The 26,505-nt window shown below is 40.1% G+C and overlaps 1 protein-coding gene across 1 annotated transcript; it reads left to right on the top strand.

Annotated features, from left to right (window-relative positions):
* Nucleotides 1-1,621: 1,621 nt before the first annotated feature.
* Nucleotides 1,622-25,383, top strand: PALLD (palladin, cytoskeletal associated protein; the record flags this gene model as incomplete). Its single annotated transcript, XM_010285441.1, has 11 exons — nucleotides 1,622-1,757; nucleotides 4,133-4,234; nucleotides 4,799-4,849; nucleotides 6,366-6,587; nucleotides 11,559-11,708; nucleotides 15,988-16,082; nucleotides 20,425-20,557; nucleotides 21,554-21,761; nucleotides 22,438-22,603; nucleotides 23,513-23,646; nucleotides 24,639-25,383. Coding segments are annotated over 11 exons (1,570 nt in total), but the record flags the coding sequence as incomplete, so codon positions are not given.
* Nucleotides 25,384-26,505: the final 1,122 nt, after the last annotated feature.

Here is a 26,505-nt window from a genome sequence, read left to right as displayed (position 1 = left end):
TCTTAGTATTCTCAGGTGGATGGTTTTCCTGACGTCTTTCTCAGAACAGAGTGGAGGTGTCTTTGTTTGTTACTTGTGACTGAGAATGTCCCCAGCCAAATGCTGAGGGAATTATTCTGCTTGGTGACTGTGAAGATCTCCAGCTAACAGCTGAATATTTCTAGGGTGAGGGATGTTCTCTGTCTCTTTGCGACATTAGGCAAACGTCTGCTCTTCTTCTGCTGTGATTTAATGTGAAAATGCAGTTCCTTTTACAAGAACTTCACCATTTTCCCATTTTAAATTTACTGTCAGTAACAGAATATGAAATGTTTTAGGAATTTAGACAGAAATGTTTCCAATTATTGTATTCTCCATCTATTCACTTAATTCCTTTTTGGCTTTTGACAGCAAATGTGTATTGTTTCATTTTAACTAATGCTCAAAATTACCATTTAAAACTCTTGCTGAAGAATTGATTTTCTCTAACCATGTTATAGAAACATAGTACCAAACAATGTCCAACAAAATTTGTTATCTCTGTATCAGTCTTATTTAACGTTTTGGTACTGGTAATTAAGTTATTAAGTTGTGTATTGGAAGGAAGTTTACCACTTAACATGCTGGTCTGATTTTTTTTCCATCTATGTCATCTATGAGTTTCGCAATTTACCTGACTCGATTCCATATTTTGCATAAGTCATCCCCATATAATGGGCTTAGCCCTATTTAGTCAATGAAGTTAAAAAACAACAAACAAACCCAAAACTAATATTGAATCGGTATCAGCGCTTTAAATGATAACATGTGATTTCACTGGAGAAACAGGGTGTGCTACTGGTAGCAATGTTGATTTCTTCACAACTGTGTAAGAACAGCTGATGTCCAGTAGAAACCACCATTTTTGGGCATTTCCAGCAATAAAGCCATCCTAGCATTATAGAAAAATGTTAAATATTAGTGCAGACTGGAAAAAAAATTTCCTGTCCCATTCCAGGAAATGGGAGCGAGACATCCTAAAAGTGCAATCGTAACTTGTAGACTGGTATGAGGAATATCTTAGCCCTGTGAATGCAAACTGCTAAATGGTTGCTATTCCACTGTGAAACCCTGCTGCTGAAAACTGCTTTACAGGGATGACTTTGCTTTTTGCCAGTGTAACCTAGACTCTATGAATGGCTCTTCTTTCAGAAGCAACATTTACATGTTGCCTTCTGGGTATGTGTTCACAGAGATATGAAGAATAAACATGAAGTTATGCATTGTGTATTGCAAAGCTGTAACAAGGAATTAGTTAATAAATAATACAGGAAATTAATAATTAACTGCCTTGTCCTACATCTTTCTGATCTTTATCCATCTGGTACTTCATAGGACCCTAGTTTATCTTCTGTCTCCACTTATCTAGTCCTGAGCCCTATTTTAACTAATGCGTAAATAAAGCATAGTTTTAACTTTGTCCTTAAACTAACCATATAATGAGTGATGTGAGTTAGAAGGGACAGCACAGTAAGTAAGATGCCAGACCTCTAATTTCAAAGACACAATGTTGTTTTCCTCGCTATTAGCAGCAATTCCGGACAAATTCCTAAATACCAATAATTTCAGGAAAGCTTATGAATTTTCCTGTTCTGTTTTGCAGGGGATTTCCCAAGAAAACAGGCAGAACTGCTAGGATAGCGTCTGATGAAGAGATTCAAGGGTCAAAAGATGCTGTAATTCAGGATCTGGAAAGAAAACTTCGCTTCAAGGAAGACCTTTTGAACAACGGGCAACCGGTATAAAAACATAAAATACCTCGGGGAATGGGAGTGGGCATCACTGGTAGTTTCTCACATATACTGCATATATGGTTGCATAAAATAGTTGTAGATTATTTCTATATGTTATGCATTTATTATGTTTAATTGCGTTCCAAAGGAATGATAATGTGCATTTTTGGCCTATCATTCCTTCTCTTGTTTAACAGTCTTACTTGGACTTAACAAAGCAATGGAGGTCTCAAAGGTGATGAATTCTCATAAGAAGCCTGCACAGTCTGTACCTCGAGGGCTTTTCCAGCCTCAGAGACCATTTGGTTTTGACTGTTTGTCACCGAGTGGCTGGTCAGTAAGCACATGCATAGCTCTTGATCAGTCCAGGCTCGTTCTACCTTTTGCCCAGCTGTTGGACAACGGGGGGAAAGAAACAGTAAGTGGCAAGCAGACATCAAAGTGGGATGAGGCAGTTCATCATGAGAAACAGTCCATTAGGAATCAGGCGTCATTAGATCTTCCAGTCGTAGGACTTTTTTGAGCAATAGAATGAAAAATAACCTATAGTACAGACTTTAACAGGAGTTAAAGACCTGCTTGGGGAGTCAAGAAATTAAGTAAAATGGGCATATCAAACAATTGAAACACACAACTGCAAAGGTTTCTATTAATTTTTGTGCACTTTAAGATTTGCATAAAAGATAAAATACCAAATTCTTCCTGCTCAGAGTTGGTGAGAAGTAGCTCTCCTGAGGCTTGATTACAGTTATTAAGGCATTTATTTAAATGTCTTTGAAGTAGGAATCTCTTTTAAGAGGAAAGTAATTTTAAAAATGTAGACTGTCACCCCTGTTTTGTCAATGAAATCTTTTCAAAAGCATCTGAACGCCTTTGTGTCACTGAAAGGTGCTTTAGGTTTCTCAGGACCATGCTTAGAAGTTTGCAAAGTTTGCCACCGCGTCTGAGATGCGGATTATGGTGGTGTAGTTCAAGACAGCCCTATTGAGTCAGACTATCTAGTCCACAGCTGCTGGATTGTAGTTCTTAGTAAGGTCAATGGAGTGAAGTAGGGAAATGTTCAGAGAGAATAGTGTTTCTGTGCTTAACCTTTCTCCGTTGACTGCACAGGGTTTGGCAGTTTTTTGTCGCAGTTAGAGCAGAATCACTTTCATAGCCTATAAGTTCTTTTTTCAAAGGAGGTGGGCTGAGCATGACTGTCGATGCCTATTTTGGAAAGTGAGAGAGATGTTTGGCCTGGACAAATGAATGGAATGTCCTGAGAAAACCCACATGGCCCAAGGGGAAAAAAAACCCAAACAACGTGTGATCAGATGATGTAGGAGCTTGAACCAAGAAAACTCTGGTTTTGCGCTTGCCTTGAGGCTTTTGCCTTGCAGATTCTTGTCTTGGGTGATTCTGTTTGTGCAATCATGGCTGTGGGCACTTGGAGTGATCACAGAAGAAATTAAAGTGAAGAAAAGTTCATGACTTTCTTAGATACTTGTCACCAAGCCAACATTGCTACCTAGTTGTCATGAGTTTCAGCCTGCTGGTTTAGCTACAATATGACATCTTTTAAAAATTAATCTAAATGAGCTTTTTTAAAAACGGAAGCGTTAAGTAGATGTAATGTTTTACAATTTCCATTCTTCTTTCATTTTTCTGTTTAAATGAGGCGTTTCACCATGTAATGAGTCTGCCTTTCATTCACTGGCATTTTTTTGCTGATGTTGATTTGTAAGAAAGTGCCTAAGTGTCTGAAATGTGTTATTGAATGTAGAAGGAAAAAAAATAATGAAATAATTGAACTATACATTTAAGATTTTCTTTTAACTTGCTTTACCTTATGAGTGTAAATTGTTTTTTATAAGAGGTCTCCTTAATTTCCAAGAGAGTAAGAAGAAATGGAAATAAAAAAACTTAAATAATGTGTTTTTCTATAAAGCTAGCTGTCATATTTTTGACAAAATAATCAAGTAGAGTAGTATCTCCTTAGCATTTTTGGCAGAATTTTCTGCTGTGTGGTTCTAATGTAAAAATGGAACAGAACAACTAGGAGTAAGATTTGGGATGATTTGACATGCACTTTTTTGATGGCCATGCTGATTTAAGCAGTTCCTATTGCTCATTCCTGCCCCAGTTCCTGGCAAGAGGATGGAAGCAAATGGCAGAGTCAGGGTAAAGGTTGCTTAAGCCAGAAGAGCCACTTGTAACGCAAAAAAAAAAAGCATTACAAACTGCAGTAGAAAATTTCTGTTAGAAACATATTGTTGCTCTCTTTTATTAACATTACTTAAAGCACTGCTTACTGTCTAGCTGCCTTGTGGTTCCTAATGAGAAATAAGAACTTTTCTTTCTTCTTCTCCCTCCCCCTCATCCCCTTTCTATTTCTTGTTCAGAGATTAACGTACGAAGAAAAAATGGCTCGTCGATTGCTGGGAGCAGACAGTGCTGCAACTGTCTTCAATATACAGGAACCAGAAGAAGAGCCTGCTATACAGGTGCCACATAACTCTACAGTTTCATAGGAAAAAAAAAATTCCTTTCAATTTTTCTTTTTTACAGTTTGTGATCATCTTAAAAAAACCTCCTACATAAGACAATAAATATACACAAGATAGGATGGTTTTGATTACAGAAGTCATATGTTATATATCAGTGAAGTAAACTGGAGGATCACATGCCTATTGCTCAGTTTTTCCATAAGATTGAGAGTTCTCAAATGTCTGCTCTCTGCTTTAAACTCTCCCGTTTATCCTATTCTGTCCTGACCTTTAATTTTCTCAAGGCAAAAATATATCTTCTATGTTGAAACCATCTTCTTTTTATTTGTGTAATCTGCACTTTTTGGATGCAGACCAAAAACACAACAGAAAGTCTGCTTGAAAGGCCAGGTACACATTCTCCATTGTTCAGATGCCAGAGCTGCTATTCGGAAATGTGTAGCACTCCTTTGCTTGTGTTGCCACATAACATATGTTCTTCTGATAAAAAACTCTGGGAAACTGTCACGAATGCCTCTTGGTCTTCTTTCTGCCTCTTGATCTTTTTTTCTACCCTTGCAGGAAGCTCGCTCTGTTGGTGCTTCTGTAGTGAGTCCTGTGGATATTCAAAAGGTTAACGTTTTCACCTTCTTCAGTCTTGTGTTTTTGTCCATGGATTTTTTTTTTTCCCCTGTCATCTTTGCCCTTTCCCTTCTACTATTCTTGGTTAATAACAAGAAGTCACCTAGCATTAATAACTGGGGAGATTTGGGCTGCATACCCTTCAAGGTCTTAAAGTTGTTCTGTAAGCCTGATTGCCTTAAGTGCAGGCAGCTTAACCACAGTAATGGTGTGCTCTGATATCTCCCTGCTGTAATGTTAACATGCGCTGATACTAACTGCCTTGCATCTAAATCAGCTGGTCTTTATACATACCACATGTACTTCATGATTTACTTTTATGATAAACTTTCAGGGAACAAAGAAATTTTAAAAAATGTCTGCAGTTTACAAAGGTATTTCTCTCATCTTCCATTTTTTACCGTTATCAAGGGTTATGATTAGTTCTGTAACCAGTCAGCAGAAAGGTTACATGTCATTCCCAAAACAGAGTCAATGGTAGAGGATGGGAATGTGAAAGGAGGCTTCATATGAGACGTGTTCTATCTTAAATAAAGTAAGGGTCAGAGACAATGGCCAGAGGTCATTTGAAAGAGTGCCTGAATTTCTGCTGACTGAGAAGAGTATTGGCTAATAAAGATTTTTCTCCCCCCCCCCGCCCTGCTTCTGAGCTTTCTTACATTCTGGCATTATCTTTGTTATCACTAAGATTCAAAGCAGGGATTTTGTACTGCAAATTAGATCGAGTGAACAGGTCAAGGAAGCATATAACTCTGTGTGTTATATGCTAATACTGATACTCCCAGTATCTGAATAGCAAATTTAAACAAGCAGTAGTGTTTTACACTGGATGCAATTTTCCACTCTTTTTTCCGTATCTTGAATACTCTTATGACAAATTTTGTTTTTAAGGAAGAAGTGATACTTCTGGCCAGACAAAGGGGACCATGACAACAGGAGTAAAGGGAGGCAACTGTCATGGACTGCCAGTGTTGCCATTTTATCATTTTTTTCTCATTTTTACAGGCAACTGTAAACAAAATCATTTTAGCCTTCTAAAAGGTGCAGCCTCCTATTCAGTTTTATGCAAATAGCAGATGTGAACCATATGGTCTCTGGCCATCTGGGAACAAAACCCACCCTAAATCTGCCTGTACCCTCAAGGAAATATTAGCGTGTTTCTTTTGTCTTTATGAACTACTTCAGAATACTTTTATTCTTATAGGCTTTTTTAAAAAATGGAAAGAAAGCAACCAATGACTTTCCTTCCCCCGTATAAATTAGACCTTAAGATAACATGAAATACAATTTTTGCCTCGTACCAGATGTCATCATTGTTTCATAGGGAAGTTATTGGAGGCACGGATTATAGTGTTTTTCTGCAACGAGATACAGTTTCCTTTTATATGTAAAACCTTAATGAATTGTCAAAGATAGGTAGAATTAAGGGAAAAAAAACATTAGGAACACATCTTGCTGAGCAACGTGTTGAAGCTGGACGCTAATATGTACCTTTCTTGTTTGACAGGAGTACAAAGTCTCCAGCTTTGAGCAAAGATTGATCAGTGAAATTGAATACAGGCTGGAGAGGTCTCCTGTTGAAGAATCAGATGACGAGGTGCAACATGGAGATGAACCCATTGATAACAGTATGTCACCATATTTTGAGATAAAGCTGAAGCATTACAAAATCTTTGAGGGAATGCCAGTCACATTTACATGCAAAGTGGCAGGAAATCCAAAGCCAAAGGTAAGAAAAGGGTAAATGTTTCTTGAAAGGCTCTGAAGAGCTTATATTGGTACCTTACAGCCAGCCCCTGGACCCTATGGGCTGTATCCTACAGGAACAGCAGACATTCTCTCTTGACAAGAAGGACTCCTAGCTGCTATAAACTATCAAATCTCTTTTGACATCACTGGAATTCTTTAGATTTATACCAGGCAAAACCCCTACTATGAGGTTTCAGCTCTTTGTTACTCCTGCCTGAGACTTCATCTCCATTATTTAACCTAAAAGTAATACTTCTGTCATTTTCAGAGTTACCTTCGGGGTACATCTGTACCACAGAATGCAGTGCAATGCTAGAAAACCCCATGTGAGCTGGCATGGTAGTCCCAAAAGCAACCCCATCAGGTTAACATGGATAACTAGCTTAGGCACAGCAATATCCTAATGCAAAAATAAGCTACTTCTGGTTCAGGAGCCAGCGTGGTATCTCTGCATTCTTCAGCGTTGCAGAGTTGTTTATATCTACATACCCTAACAACGCTAAATTTTATTGAAAGTTAGAGGAAGGCATAACAAAATACCATAAACTCCCATATATCCCAACAGCAAGATGAGACATGATGGTGAGGTTTTAATGACGAGCTTCTAAGGGAGGGTTGGGCTGGGAAGCGTTTCCTTTTAGCAAATGTAAAAGTACCAGCTGCGTGATGTCAGTAGTCTGGAAGAATGCCTGCCTTCGGTAGGTTGTGTTTAACCATTTCAAAAATTGCTTGGCAATCAACCGACTCATTATGCAGCAGGCAAACAGCAGTAGCTTCTTCAGCTGCCTTGCCAAAGCCAATGTCTTCCCTGTGAGGTCCTTGCAGCTCTTACAGTGACCTCTTGTGGATAGGGGCTCTTTTCTTCTTAGACAAGATCAAAGATGCTGTATCTTCTAGAGGAGGTCTTCACAGCAGCAGCCACATCTAAATCTCTTAGCTAGTGTAGGTTTTACAGGTATTTAGGATTTTGAACAGTGGTAAATGCAAATGACTTTACATGTCTAATGATACAGGTGTATGATGCTGCACAAACTGTAAAAAGTAAAATGGACTTTGTCAGCTAGCAGAGGAAGAACAACACAGAACTAGGGCTACATCTACATTAACAAGTAGTGCAGACCAGAAGCAGCAAAACTTTAGAATGAGGTATCCATCCCTGCATGCATTTCAGGAGGTTTTACTTCAGGCTAGCTCTAATCTCATCCCACAGACTGAAGCAGATGCAGCACATTAGATGTGTTCTTGGAGCACATTTTCTGGCTTAGTTTCATCTGAAAGGAATCCAATTCTGTGCTCCAAGACCACAACACGATGTGAACCACTGCAAAGTAAGTGGGGCTGAGCAGAATGAAAAAAGCACTCCTGCTTCAAACTGAAGACCCTCACTGAGGAGATTAGCCCAGTCTGACTAAAACCAAATGTTTGATATGCAGCATTACTTTCGAGATGACCATACAGAAGAGTTTGTCATGCTGAATAAGGGTGGGAAGACCAATGGTTTGTTGGTGTTAGAGGTGCAGTGTGCTGGAGAGGTACTCTTTTTGCCTGAGGCTTATGACTAAGCTGCGGGATGACCTATTATGAGTCAGCCTTCGTCAACTTAGCCATTCCCTAATTTTCACAGTTTTCAATTAAGGTGTAGTTTCACAGTCATCTTAATCTGATTTAAGACAGATGAAAGAGGATGTCTCCTTTCCCTCACTCTCCTTGTTTTGGTGTTAGGGATCGCACAGCCAAGAAACCACATTGTTAGTACTTCCCCTAAAGCACGGCATTATAAAGGAGCATCTGATGTGAATGCACTCTGATGCAGACGCGATGTTCTGTTTTTCTGCAGTGTCAAAGCATGCACATTAAGAAGTGATTTGCTCTTGCACCTGGGACTGTGACCCTTTATTCCATTCACTTGCAGATGCTTTGTGCAATTCATTAAGTTGCTTGGGATGGAACCAATTTCAGTCCTGTTGGATGGCTACTTGTTAGCTGGGCTTTGCAAATATCAAAGGCTGTACCTTCCCCTCCTTTGCCAGAGCATGCCAAGATGGCAATTTTGAAATGCTCGATGGCTGAGGGCTGCCCTTCTGCTGTGATTTGTTGAAGCTGGAAGTGTTGCCCCTGAATAAATTCTTTACTTTGGCAAATGAAAAGCTGGAAATAATTTGCTAACTTGAAGCTCCTCCCTTCTAAGTATTCTGTCAGCTGTGCCAAGGAATGGCTTTGGGAAGGACTGCAGTGTTTCTAAAATCTGGCATTAATTACAAGGGATTTTTCTAAGCGGGGTTATTGGCTTGATTTTTTTTTTTCCCCTGAACTGCCATGTAAATTGAATACTGATGTGCAAATTCTGTCTTCATAAATACGGCTTTTTAAATCTGAGTCTACTTTTCTTATAACTTTCAGTGTAATCTAAAACTATTTTCTCATTAAAATAAGATACAGGAGGGATTGTGGAATACTTCTTTTTAAGGGATATTTCTCCTCAGAATTAGGACAACGCCATACAAAAGGTTAATTGAAACATGAGTGTTGCATAAAGCTCATGCTGCTTGCTCTTCACATGGCTGAATATAATTCTTAGTGATTAAAAATGCCTGTGCAGCCCAAGATCAAAACCTCTTTTGTACTGTGTATTCCATTGTATTTCTAGTCATTACACATTGGTTTCTGAAAATCTGGTGCAAATAAAAGCAATCCAGATGCTGTGTTTGGTGCTTATGTAGTTTAATGGCACATTTATTAAAGGGTACCCTAGAAAGAAAATACTTCACTGCAAGGACCATTATCTCCAGCAGTGGTAGTGGTTCACTTACTTATTAATTCCATGTCAGATAAAGGTAATATTAAGACTTTACTACTCATAAGTAGAACGCAGTGAATGCCAATGCTTTTAGACTTAGTGGACAACATATGCATGACGTTTGGATAGCTGGTTCAGTTAATATTTGCATGTATTTCCATGTAATAATTCCTGGCATGTCTCCTGATATTTCTGATAAGTGCATTGTTATTAAATAATTACTACTTAATGCAGTGGATTTCCAAGCAACATTATGACACATGTAAAGCATACAAGTTAAAACTCATTTTTTGCAGTGATGTTGTTACCAGCATCCATTAGCATGTGTATAGAAGTGATCAAATATCTTTTGCATCTCCAGTAAGTGCTCTGTCAGCAGATGAGAAGACATGACTAAATCTTTTGTTAGCACCACAGAGTCTCTGCAAGGCTGCTGACAGACAAAATGGGAAACGAGTATAACCAGCTATTGAGGAAATGAAATCATTTCTAGTTACACATAATGCTTGTTAATATAAAAACCATACATGGTAATTAATTTTTAAGGGAAATTGCCACTTATTCCCTCCAAAACATTCTCCATTGTCTTTTTGTGAAATTTAAAAGTATACTCTTAATTTTTTCCCCAAGTGAATGAATTTAGAGCTTTGAAATGTTGGCACGTATGAAGAACCAGGCATATTCAACTCTAGCAGGAATTGTGCTTCGCTTTGTCACTTCGTTTTTACTGGAAAGCCAGCAACCTTTCCTCACTGTAAGACCAAAATTCCCACTCCAAGAATTAGACTGAGGAAAATGTGTGTGTTTTCCTCTTGCTAAATAGTCCCATCAGTCTTGCCACCAGGACGAATAACATTTGTTCTACTTTGTATGAGTTAACCTCGTAAAAATTGTGTAGATACCTGCACAAGTGACTTCAGAAATGCCGAACACCACTGATGTTACGGAGTAATACGCGCTTCAGAAATGACAAGTAAATAATGTTCTACTCAAATATTGGTTTCAGGAGCTGACTACAGCCTTCGTGGTATAAAATCTTTCACATATTCCTCTGTGTGTTTTCATACATACACCACGTTGTTCTTTTGATTCTAGTAGATTTCAGTTTGGAGTTTTATATTATTTTTAAAATATAGCCAAAAAACCCCCAAAGCTAGGTCAAAATATTTGAATCTTTTTTTGCTTTGAGTTCGAAGTATTAAAACCACATACATGTTTTTTTGTGTAATTTATGGGTTACTATAAGATATTATTCTGCATACATCATTTTTTTGGCTCACTGACAGTAGGTCTTGGGTCAGCCAGAGAATAAAATTATGTATCAAAAGTAATGGAAAAGACCTCTGTTTGATAGATACTCTAACTGTTCCGTACAACTTGGAACCACACTCTTGTTGGTGTACAATTACTAAAAGCTATCTCTGGGCTGACTTGCTTTGAAGTGTTTCGTATTACTTTGTAAGGCTGTCCATTTCTGTAGATGTCTGTCACATTGGGGTGACACTGCTGGTTTCAGTCACCTGACTACATGGAGCTGGCCCGTGGGCTAACGGCTCGTTGCCAGCGTGATCGGCTGAATCCCCTTCTGGCTTTTTGATCCAGACCAGTCGGCGTAATGGACATGAGACAAAACTGGTGTTTCAACAGTGAGATCATTACTTCTGTTTGATTCATCACTGAATTAATTATTCCTATAATTACCTTGAGTTATGTGTTTATTTTCTGAAAAGAAAGTGAGAGCATTGTCAAGTTTTTTCTGCAGCTTCTTCAGATTTAAGTGAAATAAAAATTTAAAATTCATAATCTTCTCTGAAATAGAACTTTCTTTGTAACGACATCTATTTTCAGTTCTTGAGATGTTCAGCTGCTGTTCTGCCCTTGGGATGGGTACAGCCCTTATGCACCTGTAAATTTCGTCAGCAAATGTGGATGCTGCCGTCTTTCTCTTTGAACGACTGCTAATCTGCAACTTGTCTTTTAGTGAAAGTTGTTGCTGGAGTGTGGTTCTGCAGTTGATCTAGTTGATCAAACCAGTTTTCTTTTAATGCTTACTGGAGAGGTTTTCAGCAGTTAAGATGTGATAGCGCTGTTAATTGAGAAATGATGACAATGAGCACCCACCTCTTACCAGCCGTGCCTTGTTTTTTCCTGCAGATTTATTGGTTTAAAGATGGGAAGCAAATTTCAAAACGAAGTGATCACTACCGAATTCAAAGAGAACCTGATGGAACTTGCTCACTGCATACTGCAGCCTCCACCCTGGATGATGATGGGAATTACACTATTATGGCTGCTAACCCACAGGTAAATGAAGGTTTGGCTCCAGAGCAAACACGCTTCTGGACATAAAACTTAAGAAAACTATCTCATCTTACGTGTGCATGATCTAATTAAATGATGAAGTCACCATAAAGTATGTAAGTTACATTTCTGTTTTCATCTTGCATCAGTAGGGTGGGACCTTTCTACCTCCAGGAGATGAGCAACTCCATGGCAGTTTTTTCCCTATGGTTTGAGGTTTCAGAGGGGAGTGTTGCTTTTTAAGCAGTGTTCCACCATTTGTTTCAGCTGATAACATCTCAGAATGCTAACTGAGCACGGGTAGCACACACACTGTAAAGGCGGGGGGGCACCCAGTTTACCAGCAGAAGTAACCCAATCCGGCAATTTTATTTTTCTTCTGTTGACACTACTTACCAGCAGAAGTAACCCAATCCGGCAATTTCATTTTTCTTCTCAGTCTTCACTGACTGAGGCCAACTTTTTGAAAGGAGTGGGAGTATATCACACCTCAACATGTTTACGTTAGGCAGTGATTGCAATTCTACAAGGCAAAATATTCTAGCACTTATTATGTAGGAGGGAAGGTCTCCTGTATTGATCCCAAAGCTTCAATGTTTTTCTGAAACACAGAGTGTTACTGGGTGTGTAGTAGCATTTGTTCTTCGCAGACCCAGAGCTGAGGTATACAACAGAAACCCAGTAGTGCGCTGGACGTAGCTAAGGTTGCAGTTCCCCCATCCTATTGAAGTAACCTTCAGTCTAGCACAGTGAACCAAGGAGAAAGATTTGCGCATGAGAAACCAAGGCAGGAACATAACTTTAGGGATGTAACAAATTATTTTCTTCTGTAGCACCAAACACCGTGCCAAGAGGAGGCCTGCAAGTAGACTTGCACTGTAAAATAACAAACCGTACCGCTGAGACACAGTTTAATCTAAACAGGAGTGTTGTGCTCTGTTATGAACGTCGCTAGGTTACTTAGCGTGACTCCGCCATTTTTGCCTTGCTCTTCAACTGTCAATCCTGCTCATACTGCAGTGCCCTTGGGACTTACGGGATCGTACACGCAGACAACACACAAATAGCAGTTCTAGGCTAGATTCTACAAACTGCAGTGCTTAAATCTAGGTTATTTAAACATTATTTCTACATATACAAATAACAGAAATAAAGAAATAGCATAAGGCCAAGGGAATTCTTCAAGCTGGGATCTTTTACACCACAGATTACCATTGTGTTGTCACACTTGGTACCATTTAAATTGTGGAAATCCACAGCAGGTTTAAAAATGGTAAATACATACATACATGCTCAAGGTAGGAAGCAAATCCTGTTCTTCCTGTAAGTGTTGTGTTAGTGCATGTACAGAGTTTTCCCACATAGTGTTACTGCGGGATTTGAAGTCTTGGAGGACTTGGTGAATAAACTGCCATTGTGTCTGGGGCGCTCTACTCTGTCCCTGAATATTTAGGGCCTACTTTTTAGCATGTGTTGTTCTGGGTAATGCTCATTCAGTGACACAACAGTGACCTAGGTTATCAGTGCTGGTCAGTGATGACACTTGTTTGTTAGTGGGTTTTTAGATGTACTAAAATGAGCTGGTTTTGTATCGTTCCTAGTTTGGGGGTTGAAAAAGCAGCTTTGTTAAATGGTGAAATTTTGCATCTGTGCTTGTTTCCCCTCTTTGGAGAAGAACCAGAAGCATCCTCCTCTGGCTCCCCTAAACAGAACATCTGTCTGTTTCACCAAGCCCCTGCTGTTCCTTCTTCACAGTGTAATTCCCGAGCAAACATACTGAGCTCTTCCACCCTTTGCTTGCTTTCACTATGTGCTTCGCAGTACAATGGAGGCAAAGAAGGGCTATGAGTTAATGTACTAGCCTTTCACACTTAAAGATCTGGATTCCAATTCTTTTAAGTCATCCCGAGTGGAAACAATTTTGGCATAGCCTCCTCAGTTCTAATGGAAAGTTGTCCACAGCTCAAAGCTGTCACAAACTCAGGCAAATTTGGCAACCTTTCCTTAAGAAAAGTGAAATACGTAAATATAAGGGAGCCTACCTCAGGGTTCTGGTGGACTGGTAGATGTTTGCTAGGCCGTTGCTGAGTTTTGGTCATTGCTATTGGAGCCACCAAACTACAAAGCAAAAAGACACATTCTTAGTTATCGATTATGTTAAAGCAAAGGATTCACTTCATTAAAGCTCTGCTGGTTTATGCCAGCTCACGATCTGGACTAATGCTACAGGATTTGTGTATGTAAAGTGACTTGTTGACCCGCCTTGGAAGTCGTCCGTGGCAGTTAGCACGGCCGGCACCACTGCCTGCGGTGCCAAGTGCAGCGGTCTGGAATTAAGGTTCTGACACGCCTCTCGAGTTTGCTGTAAAATTTGCCGTAAAACTTAACCCCAAGCAAACTGACTCCGCGCCTCGAAAAACACAAACCCGCGCCTGTTTTAGGCCTTTAGTTGCAGGTTACATCCCTGACCTGATCTCTCTCCATGAGCTGTATGTGCTCAAGCCCAGTCCTTACTTCCACCTTCTCTCCTTCTATCCTGTTCCCTCCACTTCTCCGCACTATGCACCCAGCCCTCGCTCTGGATTGCCCTTCTTTTCCAGGCCATCTTCTCACGAATTACTTCCCACTCATCCCTTCCTTCTCATTCATCCCATGACTTTTCCAAACCTTTGGCGTCCTGCTTGTTCTTCCCTATCCAAATTCCTTTGCATTTCTGTTTGTGATGCCTTCCTGTATTGAGACACGCAGAAATTATCCCAAAATGTGTGAATTCATCACCTGCCAGAAACAAGATTAATAGGCGGTGGTGCCTAAAATAGAAATGTAGTTGTTCCAGATGTTTTTAATGGTCTTGTAACATCAAAAAAAAAAAAAAAAAAAGGTTTTGGTTGAGAAATTGCTGCAGGTCATGCACAATGGCTTATTTTAACACAAGTCTTTTTCTTGTGGACTAAATGGGTCATGGGAATAAAAGCAGGACACGGAGCTTTCATTTCTAACAGTCCAGTAGTAACACAAAGGTCATTCATTGCCATTTGAATTGTTTTTTCGATGGGCTTTGACCAGTTGTTAATGAACAGCTATTTGTGACCCCTGAATTACTGCAACAAAAATATTTGTCACTTCTACGCTGACGGACTTGCTTGTGTGGAGCTCACAGCTTAGAATCAACATACACCGCAAAGCGGCTGCGGCTGTTGCCTTGCTGCTACCAGTCCCGGGGCAGAGACAGCTGTACAGCTTCCACACATTTATCGAGGGGCTACCGAAAACTCTCAGTTTAGAAAAGTTATTAAAATTGCATGGTTACATAAAAGTATATAAACTTTTTTACTAGAGTATTATTTTTATAGATAGCTTTCATATTTGTAGCTATGATGTATATTTATTAATACCACCAGATGCTTTTACCTGGTGGCAATTCATGGTGAATCCCCAGAGCCCTGGATGGCAGCAGTTCTGGCTGCGGGCAGCCCCATCCCAAATGTGTTACCTCTAGGGCTTGTAGTGGACAGTCTGTCTTTTAAAAACCAGTTTATTTTGGCATAAGAAACAAAGCAAAACAAAAAATGGAGATTAGATACAGCAGAGCCTGTGTTTCGTTTAGAGCTTTATCATGCACTGAAAATAACGCAAGACGACTGAGCTATCTGCAGTGTCCCCCATGGCAGCCGTGTGCTTCGGGGCGATTCCTACCCCCAAACCCGGCTTGCTCCCCACAGAGGGCCCTTTAAGTACTTGTACAATTCTTCCGGTTTTTACACTCATGGATTTTTTGTTTTGTTTTTTTGAGCTGTGGCTCTGCCAGATCCAGTGGATCAAGCCACTTTGGGGGCAGCAGCTCTGTGGTTAACTTCCAGCACTTTCCAAGTGCCACTTTCAAGAGCGACTGATCTCGAACACGTTGCCTTGTCTTTCTGGGCACTTGCCGCACGCAGAGAACCCTCTCGCCCACGTCAGTACCTTTGCCAATATACCGTTTGAAGGATTTATTTGCCATTTAGGGTTTTTTAAAAGAAAAACTTCCAGGTGGAACATTTTAACCGTGACTGCTATAGTCAAAATTACTCCAGTCTGTTCTGTGTTAGATTGGAAGCTGATAAAATAGTCCAGTAGCAGAACCTATCTTGATAAATGTTTTTCAATGACTGACTTAGTGAAAGAAGAGATTGTATTACAGACACTGTAACAGGTGGGCAAAAAAGAAGAGGTCAGGTTGAACATTTATTAATATTACATGCTTTAAGTATTTTAATGTTCCTCCTCTCTGTCATCGTCACAGGGCAGAGCGAGTTGCACGGGCAGGCTGATGGTGCAAGCTGTAAATCAAAGAGGCCGCAGTCCTTGGTCACCCTCTGGTCAGCCTCATGTGAGAAGGTACTTGATGCTTTTGTTTGTTTGTTTTATTTTAATAGTAAGTATTTTGCAAAATTATTATGGTAAGATAAAGTGAAGTCAGAATGTAAGTTAGAAGTACGGCATTCAGGAAGAAATGTGACCTCTGCTGTCTAAAAATTTCTTCAAAGCTCGCACACTCAGAAGTGTGAGCAACCTCTGAAATTACAGGACTTTTAAGTAGCTTTAATTTTGCCTGTCTCCTCCTCCTTTCTTTGTGATGCTCGCTAATTACTCCTGATCTCAAATTACACTACCAACTGTGGGGAAGGATGTTGTCACTGAGATGCTTTTTTAAAAACATCTCACCTGACCAGGATTCTAGCAGGAACCTATACTTTCTGCTGCTTTTAATAAGTATTCATCTAAGGAAACAGCAGAAATAACTGCATGCCAAAATAGTTTATTAGATTTACATTAGAAATATTTTAGTATTTTCGTGATTTCAGTTCAGGTTCTTATAAGGAATTATGAGTCAGAAATAAAGTATTAAACTTATCTTTGGTGAATTTACAATTATTCACATACAAAGCTTTAGTTTATGTTTTTGGACCATATAAGGGAACTTTCCCTTCAAAGACTTTTTTTTTATTACCTAAAGCATTTATGAGGCTGTTTAACATGGCTTAGGCATCTGTAGATGATACCAAAAATTCATTTTTGGTTACCCAGACAGAACTGCTTCCAAGGGAGTGAGAGTCAGCATGCACAGGGTGAGAAAGAGGAAACATCTTTAAAAATTGTTTTTAAAGATGAAGGGAAGATAGGTATGGGTGAGAGAGCAGCCAGCGGCTGACGTCTCGGCACCTTTCTGAAGGGTAAAATGTGGGTGTCTCTCTGTGTGACGGGCAGGCCCTTGGGTGGTAAGGGGGGAGGCTCATCTTTCAGTCTTTCCGTGTGCAGTCGAAGTCCGAGGCCGGTACTGGTATGGCTGGTATTTTATCTTCTAATTGAGACAAGCTCCCAGGCAGCCGCTGTTGTTTCGGTTGGGTGTCCAGTCGAGTAATGGATTATAAATGAGAGATTTCCATACAGCAGTTTAATCAGGGCAGTTCTTGGGGATTCTTATTTCCCATAAAATTACCATACGTGAAGGACTCATCCCGATACCGTTATTTAGGGCAGACCTGCTCCAGCGCAGCATCCAGCACACTGCTCCCATCAGCCAGTTCTCCCCGAGACTGATGAAACTTTAGTGAGCACGTCAAACTTTCCCAAGACAGATTCCCACCGGCAGCTTTTCTAATGTAACCTAGCACAATATTGTGCTCCCCCATATACCATCCTATTTGTCACATATGCTGCCATATGCTTTTGGTAAGTAACGCTCCCATGGCGTTACGCTATCATTTCTATAAGCTTTTCTGCCTGAGAGCAACAAAACCTGTTTGTTTGTTTGTTTGTGTTACAAGTGTAATGATTAGCTTAATGACCTTTATGACTTGTTACACTGTTGACAGGCTTTTTCCTGAAGTATTTTTGATCTCTTACAGAATGTGTTCTGGCAGAACTCCGTTTTCTGTCACTTTTACTAAGTCACAGACATTTTTAAACACTCTTTGTAGTTATTATTTCATTTTAACGTATTTGTCTGGAATTTGCTTAGCTTGCAAACATTACCTTCTCAGCATTACTTTGTGGGGCGGAACTTCTCAATTGTCCGACGCCTGCAAAGCTTGGGCTCAATCCCGTAGACATCACGGTGCTCAACATCGTAGCACCTAAGCTGTCTCACCGTGCACTGCAGCCAGAGCCCCAAATAAATCATCTTAAAATGCACAAGATTTAAGGAAAATGATTTTAAAAAAGACCTATTCCTATTGTCCCTGCTCTCAATTAGAGGATTAATTTGAACTTAATCTCCTTTATCCCAAATTAGTGATCATTATCATATGGTCAGTCATAAAGTCTTCCCCCGCTTCTTGCTCGCTGAAATTCCTAGTGCGTTGTGCCATGCCAGCGCACGGAGTCGCCCCCGGCCACATTTAGTACATGATGTCAGTATTGCTGAAACTAATCTTTGCAATTTGATGCCCACATCAACAGCTCTACAGAACCCACAACTAATCCAAGGGTATTCCACTCTGTTGCAATTTGTCATTCCCAGACACCTGAAGTACTTGGCTCTACTCATTAAATTATTTCTTTAAAACCACAAAATGTTTTAGAATTTAAATAACCCTAGTTTTGCCTCTCAAGGTAAAGGCTTAAAAAGCAGTTTGCAATTTTAGAGGTAAAAAAAAAATGCGTTATTTATTTCTGACTCTAGACTAAACAGCATGCTGATTTAGGTTTCCTTTTGAATGTGTAATTTCAAAACTTATGTTCTCACGATTCAAGAACATACTAGCAGAAAAAAAGCCTCTGGTCACAAACTCCTAACCTTTCTGATTTCCATTTCACTTGGTGCAAATTTCTTTCTTGCCCAGTGCTGCCTTTTTATGCAGTGGTGAGATGGTGGCTTTCAGAAGGACTTTCACACATCTGTGGTGCTAGTTAGCAGGACGCATGGAAATACTGTGACGGCAGATGTTGCGTGGGTTGCTTGCACTGCGCAGCGCTCATTTGATCCAATACCATCATTACCAGTTTTTCTTGAAGAACTAATTGCCAAAAGACAGGAGCACAGTTTTTCTGTATTACCGTCCATCTTCCAGCCCAGCCACACGCATATGAGGCCTGTCTGCTGGCAAAACTGGTTAGGAACTCGCCCACTAGAGCACAGAGTTGCTTACGAGCTCTAACGCAGGAGCTACTGAGGTAGCTTTAGGCACGTTCAAGTGGCAAAAAATAGTAGGTGCGTAACCACCTGGATTTAGGCACCTGAAGCATTATAGAAGGTTTTAGTGTGTGCAGAGATGTCAGTCAGTGTTCCCCGTTTCAGTATCCAGTCCTAATTAATAAGCAGTATGGGCTAGATTTGCCTTTAGTTATAGCTGTGGGAAGCCTGTAATGATAATTAAAAAGTCAAAATTGATATATTAGGTAATACTGTAGCCAAAGTGATGACGGGCCAGAATGCAAACAGAGCAGTAATAGAGAGAAGGGCAACAACAGAGAAGGACAAAATAAACCAAATTCAAGCAGCTCTAATTAAACTTAACCTCAGTGGAACAGAGTGTGCAGCTGGAGTGTTCACCTTCCATTACAGTAGTACAGCATCTTGTTTTCCAAATGGAACTGTTGGGGGTTTTCAGCTTTTTAGTTAGGAATTATTTCAACCTACAGAAACATCCCTAGGCAATAGAAGACACAGTATAGCCGTGTATACTGCAGCATGTACACTGCAGACTCTGCCCAAAACAGAAACACTGGCAAAAGTTAACAGAAAATGGAATTCAGAACAAGAGAATTTCACTGTGAAGGGTCATTGAGAAAAGTTATCTTGGAGGATATTTGAATAGCTCCTCTACTCGCCTCTGCAACAGGATGTTACTGTAAGGCAGCAGCTGGCTCCAGAATGGAATCCACTGGAGCTGTTCAGGCAAGGACAAAATCTGATCTAAAATTTTGTTTCACTTACAAGTTTCTTTGATTACTAAATCACACAAATGGAATAATGCTAATTTCAATTGGAAAAAAAAATCCAGTTGAATGAGGAACCACCTAGAAAAAGACTGCTCAAAAATGAAATTCTCACTGTTTTGACACCACAATTTGGTGGCTTTGAAAATGTTAAAAAATATCTCTGACAAAAAACCTGTTAAATGAGGAATAAATATCCACAGCACTTCAATCCACAGAATTTCCTGTGTGGTCTTCAGTAGCGCAGGACAAGAGAATATGAAAAATAAGTCTGATGTGAAGAGTCTCTTTCCAACTGAGATGAGTTAGTTAGCTTTTAGCTGCTGTTACTTTCTGAAAGGTGAACATAATTAACGAACAGTACATGCACTTTCTGGTGTAATCAGCAACCGTGAAGGGATTAAGTACACAGGACACCCGAAACAGGGAACTGAGGCGACATGCTAAGGCCTACCGGCTTATTTTATTTGTATTTCAGTAATTTAAAGACTAACTCTAAACAAAAATACTATCATCTATAAAGAAATTATTATTACAAGCAATTATTCTGTAGCAAGATTGTTTTCTAGATCATGTTTTGCCCACAACATGTGAATTAAATTAAAGTAATTAATAAGTACAGTGTCATAATTAACTCAGTCTGAGCCAAATGCCAGCAGTGTATGTGTGTAAATATAGACTGCTTACCACATAGGTCAAAGTAGTGATTTAAAATTCAAAGCAGCCTTATAAGTGATTTTGGTTCTTCTGACTTAGCAGAGAAAGAAAATAATTTACCTTTATTTCATGTTATTTTAAGACCACGATCTCGATCAAGGGACAGTGGTGATGAAAATGAACCAATTCAGGAACGATTCTTCCGGCCTCATTTTCTGCAGGCTCCCGGAGACCTGACTGTTCAAGAAGGAAAACTCTGCAGGATGGACTGCAAGGCAAGTACCGCGCAAAGGATAGCAGCAGTCTTTCTATAACATTAGCTGTTTGTTTCTTTTTAAAGAAAGAAACAAAATCCAAGTTTGTTTCTTTTTAAAGCTATTTTACTTATGGGCCGTTTCAGCAACCGCCAATAGGTTAATTAATCTCACTGCCCACGAGCAAGTCGACAGCAGAAGTTTGCCTCCCCCTCCAAAGGAAGGGCGTCAGGCAAATCTCACAGCTCAGAGTAAACTGATTTTTAGAATTCAGCCAGGTTGGGGCATGGAGGGCAGCAGCACACACCATACAGGCAGTGCCCTTCTCCGTTCAAAGGCCTTCCACTACTTGAGTTTCAATCCCCCATTACAGTTTCAAACGGTATAATCTTGATTTATGACTTTGCCTAACAGAATTAATCATGGCTTGGATGACTTCTGTTTGCTTTACGCTGATATATTTGGGAGAAGCTGTTTGTTTTCAAGCAGTATCCACAGCAAATGGCACAGCTTTCAAAAGTGCCATTTCAAGACTTGTTCACACAGACCAAGCATTAAGTAGTGCAGGTGGTGCTGTCACTAGGTGACACCTATGTAGAATGGAACTTGGAGTCCAGTGATTAGTCAGCTAACATCTTTTTGTCTGCAAGTTTTCCACATGAAGTTAATCTAGAAAGGAGTATCTTCTCATGCCCTGTGAAGGGCAAACAATTAAAAAAGACAGAAGGTGTCACCCTACCTTTTGTTTTGCAGTGTACTATTATTTAGCTTCTAGCCTATCTAGACACTAATCTTTTTTCATTCACGCCCATAAGACATTATGGAATTCAGGGAGTTGGCCAGAAAGTAAGTAAATGAATACAGCTGAGTCAATGTGTAATTCAGGACAGAACTAGATCTTTACATCTTGTGGTACACCTGCAGCAGCAAACAAAACCAAACTGAAGTAACAAGTCAGGACTCCTCCAGTGTTTCATATGGCTAACACCATTTCCCATTATTCTGTTTACACTTAAGGTGAGTGGATTACCGACTCCAGATTTAAGCTGGCAGCTTAATGGAAGACCGGTTCGCCCTGACAGTTCTCACAAAATGCTGGTGCGTGAGAATGGTGTGCACTCCTTGATCATAGAACCAGTCACAGCCAGAGATGCTGGAATCTACACCTGCATTGCCAGCAATCGAGCTGGTGAAAATACATTCAGCCTGGAGCTCATTGTCGCAGGTAACATCTTCATGCCAGGCGTCCACGCCAAGCACTGTAAAGGTAACACGAACACGGAAAATGCCAGTGCCAACAGCATGGTTGAGGGGTAGGGGGGTGAGAAAAGGAAACCAAGCTGTAACAGAGTTGGGTACCCTTACAGGCGATACGTTGATGTTACGTTGTGGCAGAAGTTGACTGGCAAGTAACCTCTGTGCACACAGCTAAGGAAAGTCAGGACTGTTGCCCCACGAGAGGCCACGAACCAGACTATTTACTTGAATGGGGTTTTTAGTGGCAGTTTGTGCAGACCTGTATCTACCAATGGGTAGCCAGCACAACACGGTTCAGGTGTTTCGTAGTGTGTTAGTCTCAGGCCATTCCAACCTTCTGGTAGAGCAGCTCCTTCTACAATTAAAAGCCCATCGTTTCAGGGGATACAAAGGAGCACTGTTTAACAAGCATTGTGCAGCTCGTTTATCCAATCTTCATGCTCCACATTTCAATTCTTTTGGGGAAGATGATGTGACTGTTCTCTTCAGATGAAGCAGGATTGGACTTTCTGATTAACGAAGACCACACTTAAGTTTCCGGCCACTTAGGTTCTTTTTTATTACTGGTTTTTAGCATATTGCTGAAAGAAAGGCAGCATTTTCATAGACTAGCATCTACATGACTGCACTCTTTACATTCACAGCTAAGGAAGTGCACAAAGCACCCGTGTTTATAGAGAAGCTACAAAACACGGGGGTGACTGAGGGATTCCCAGTGCGACTGGAGTGTCGAATCTCGGGGGAGCCATCTCCTCAGATCTTTTGGAAGAAAGAGAACGAGTCACTCATGTACAACACGGACCGAGTGAGGTGAGACTGACTAAGAATAATCTCCCCATGTGTAACTTTAATGACGATTTATCTCGTAACACCAGTGAAAACCTAGAAGGTGATCAGAATGCTTTGTGTGAGAACAGCAGCTCAGAAATGTTAACTGGTTAGTGTAATAACTCGTGACGTTACCTCAAACCTGCAGCCAGCCTGGTGGCTGAGCCAGAATTAAAACGTTAAATTAAATGTTGTTTTCCATCCCTGGACTCCAACAACTATCTTTGCACTTTAAGGGCACAGAGAAGTAGGTTTTCTCTTATAGAACTAAGACTTACAGAAATTTACTGGTGAAAACCTGCGCTGCTGAGTAAAGCTACCTGCTTCTCAGCAGAAACCTTGATTCATCACTCTGCTGTGTAGTTAAGCAACTAAGATTCAGAGTTCTTTTTATATTCTAAGTCTATAAACTTGACTTCAATATTTGATAACATTTACTAGGAATGTTTAAGAGCAAACTCATGATATATAGCAAGAAAAGCAACTTGTAACTGATATGACGCTGTAATAAGTTATTGCTGTCCTTCTAAATAACTAAAGAGTACCTTGCTCCTTAAGTTTTTCATCCTTTCTCCAAAAAAATCTGGGTAAGTTTTGGCAGCCCTACTACTAAAATCAGCTTTCCAGGTGTCTTAATCTGTAACTGTGAAAGAGAAGTTCCTTTTGCATTTTTCCTTCTTAGTTTTCAGTACAGGATATTAAAGGGACAAATTGTCGAGCATACTCAAGGTTTGGTTTTCCACTTGCTAACTTCAGAGGAAGTTCCATATTAATTACAAGTGGACTATAATTCACCTATAACCAGGATTGGGGCTGATTATAATGACATTTTAAAATAGTCTACACTGTTTTGCAGTTTAAATAGTAATTTTCTACTGTTCTTTTGTTCAGCATGCACCAGGATAACTACGGCTACATTTGCCTGCTTATTCAGGGAGCTACAAAGGAGGATGCTGGCTGGTACACCGTTTCAGCTAAGAATGAGGCTGGGATTGTGTCTTGCACTGCCAGGTTGGATGTTTATAGTAAGTGACTTCAGTTTTTGTGATGGCATTAATCCTCCCAAAAGCAACAGTTCTACAAGTTTCAGTTTGTTCACAGAATGGTTTACATTGGTCTCTCTTTCTTTTGTTTATAGTTTCTCCTCAATAATAACGATCCACATCAAGACAACAAATGCTCTGTCAAAGTACATTTCACCATCTTTCAGATACCTAAAGCAAAACAAGCATGCATGCTTTCTGTTTTTGCTTAGTATATTAAATATAGCTAATTAACAACAGATAACGGCATGAGTACATTATTTTTGTGGATCATTATTACTATCGCTCTGCTAGCACTTCCCTAACCTTTTGTATTCTTTTGTCCATTAGTCTGTAATACACCTGTGACAGCCACCAGAAGTGTAGTAGATGTAACCATGGCTTTCTGCTTAATTATTCAGGTTGTTCCAAAGCAGTCCCTTACCTAGTGAATGTTTGCTTAAACCAAAATCTTTTACCAGGCTTCTCCTAACTAGAACTGAGGGGGACAGGGAGGCGGAACGAGGGGAATGCTAAGGGATGGTTTCCCGGGGGGCTAGTGGGACTTGGGAATTAGAGATGTGGCTCAGCACTCCTCAGCATACAGGGCGTGGCAATGGCAACCAGATGATTTCCTTTTGTATATGACAAATAACCTTCCAAGAGGCCTGTCACTGTAATATTAGTGCATGGAAACAAAGCCCTTGCTGTTGCCCTTCTCCATGACACAAGGAAAGGTAGAAAGCAATGCCAAAAAGGCAAAGTAACAAACACAAACAACTATTGTTTTTACTTACCACATTGGAAGGTGAAACAAGATGCTGAGGAAAGAAAACCCAAAACCCCAAGAAATTAAACAAACCTACCTTTGCTATAATGGTTTTCTGCTGCTCAGAAATTAGTATCCCCTTTACAAAGGGCTGACTGTGCATCTGGTACACATTGTTGCACAGCTCAAGGTGGCTAACGTTTTTTCTTTCCTTTTTCATCTGTAGCTCAGTGGCAACAACCACCTCAGACAACCAAGCCAAAGAAGGTGCGGCCCTCAGCCAGCCGGTACGCTGCACTTTGTGACCAAGGACTAGACATCAAAGCAGCTTTCCAGCCTGAAGCAAACCCAGTCCACCTGGCAATGCAGTCTGGCTTGGTAGAGAGCGATGATCTGTAGGTGATCCAACTGCCGCTTCCATCATTTTCTTTCAAAGCAGAAACACTGAAAGCCATTGCCTTGACCAATGATACTCCTATGTCACTTTATGCAAAGGCAGACACCTTCAAGTACAAAAGATAAACGACAAACACAGTAACCATATATTCCTTACTCATTATACCAAATTAGAAGAATAGATAGATTATTAGTAGAAACGTACACACTGCACAACAAATCACATTCACCAGTTCCTTATACCTAAGTTGCTTCAGCTCTTACGAGTAGCCCTTCTCATAAAGGCCAAAATACGTCAGAGAGACCGATTTTTCAGAAGAGAACACTGTTTATCACGACATGCCTTCATAAGCAATATGCAGATGCTACACAATCTTAATGGTGCAAGATGTTTTCTTTGAGGCCATTAGATCACAAAGAAAATTCGAATGTGTGGTTATCCGTAGTTCTGAAACGGCAATGCATTCTGGTAGCTACAATGAACAAGTGCAATATTGTAAGAATAAAACAGGAAGGGACAAGGAAGAGAAACGTAAGCAAATGCTGTATCGCTGCAAACTGCTTCCTATTCTGCAAGGAAAAAAATATCTTGCCTTAAATGCTGTTAGTATGGACAATTCTATAAAGCAACATCAACACCGTAATTTTAAATTCTTTTGGATTTTTCCTTTTTGCCATCTAGGAGGAGGCTTACTCACAAACATACAGCAAAGACAGTTTAAGCATAAGTAATTTAATCTCTTCAAGGAAACAAAGAAAAAGAGCGGACATGTAATAAGTCTACTCCAGACTATAAATATTAGTAACTAGATGGGGAAAAAAATGCTGACAGGATGAACCACGGCAGTAGGTTACTGCAAGGGGCTGGAGGGGGACAGGGCCAGAGGTTGAACCTCTCTATGGCTCTTCTGAAGGCAGTCTGTAACCTTGTAACACTCCCATTCCAGAACCTGGAATTCTGCGGTGAGCTGAAAACTAGGGAGTGCATGTATAGGACGTTCGACCGTTTAAAGCGTGAGAGGTGTATGAGGGTTTTAGAAATGTACAGTAAGTGAAAAGGGGGTCGAGACTGCAAACTGAATTTAAATGACAAGAGTACACCCCAGGTGATAAGCCTGCAGACCCGAGGAAGTACAAAACGAAGGAGGACAAAACCAACATCAAACTTGCGCCCTTGTTTTTTCTGAGCATAGCACGTGTCTCTGGTGGGTTTAATTTTTTTCCTTCTCCTGGTTGTAAGCAAATGACAGCTCTTTCAATGGGCAGGGTCTGGGTGCCGTAGATGAAAAGCCTGAAGGCTACTTCCAGAATGCAAGGCAAATCCACATCAAACTGGAGCCCCGCCTCAGTCAGACCTGACTAGGTGGTTTTAAATTAGAACCAAATGAATCTCGGATGAAGGGGAGGGAGGGAACAATTACCAGGCCTGACAAGAAAAATGAGCATTTGATGGTACGAGCATACTTTGCTATGAAAGGAAAACACTGTATTCCTTATATGAAGCACATATATGGTATCTTTCATTATTTATAATAAAAGTGTTGAAATCTTTTATCTCAGTTCAGTTATTCAGAAGTCCTGTACTTAGGGTTTTGTTGGTTTTTTAAAATTTTGTAATTGTGTACACCATATATTGCATTACTGCTATACATGTATTGCTTTCTAAGTACACAAAGTTTGTTTTGTTTTTTAGTGAC

This window comes from Phaethon lepturus, unplaced genomic scaffold, assembly GCF_000687285.1.
Source record: "Phaethon lepturus isolate BGI_N335 unplaced genomic scaffold, ASM68728v1 scaffold14504, whole genome shotgun sequence".
Lineage (NCBI taxonomy): Eukaryota > Metazoa > Chordata > Aves > Phaethontiformes > Phaethontidae > Phaethon > Phaethon lepturus.
Note: the sequence above shows the minus strand (reverse complement) of the source record. Positions and strands in the feature narration are given on the sequence as shown.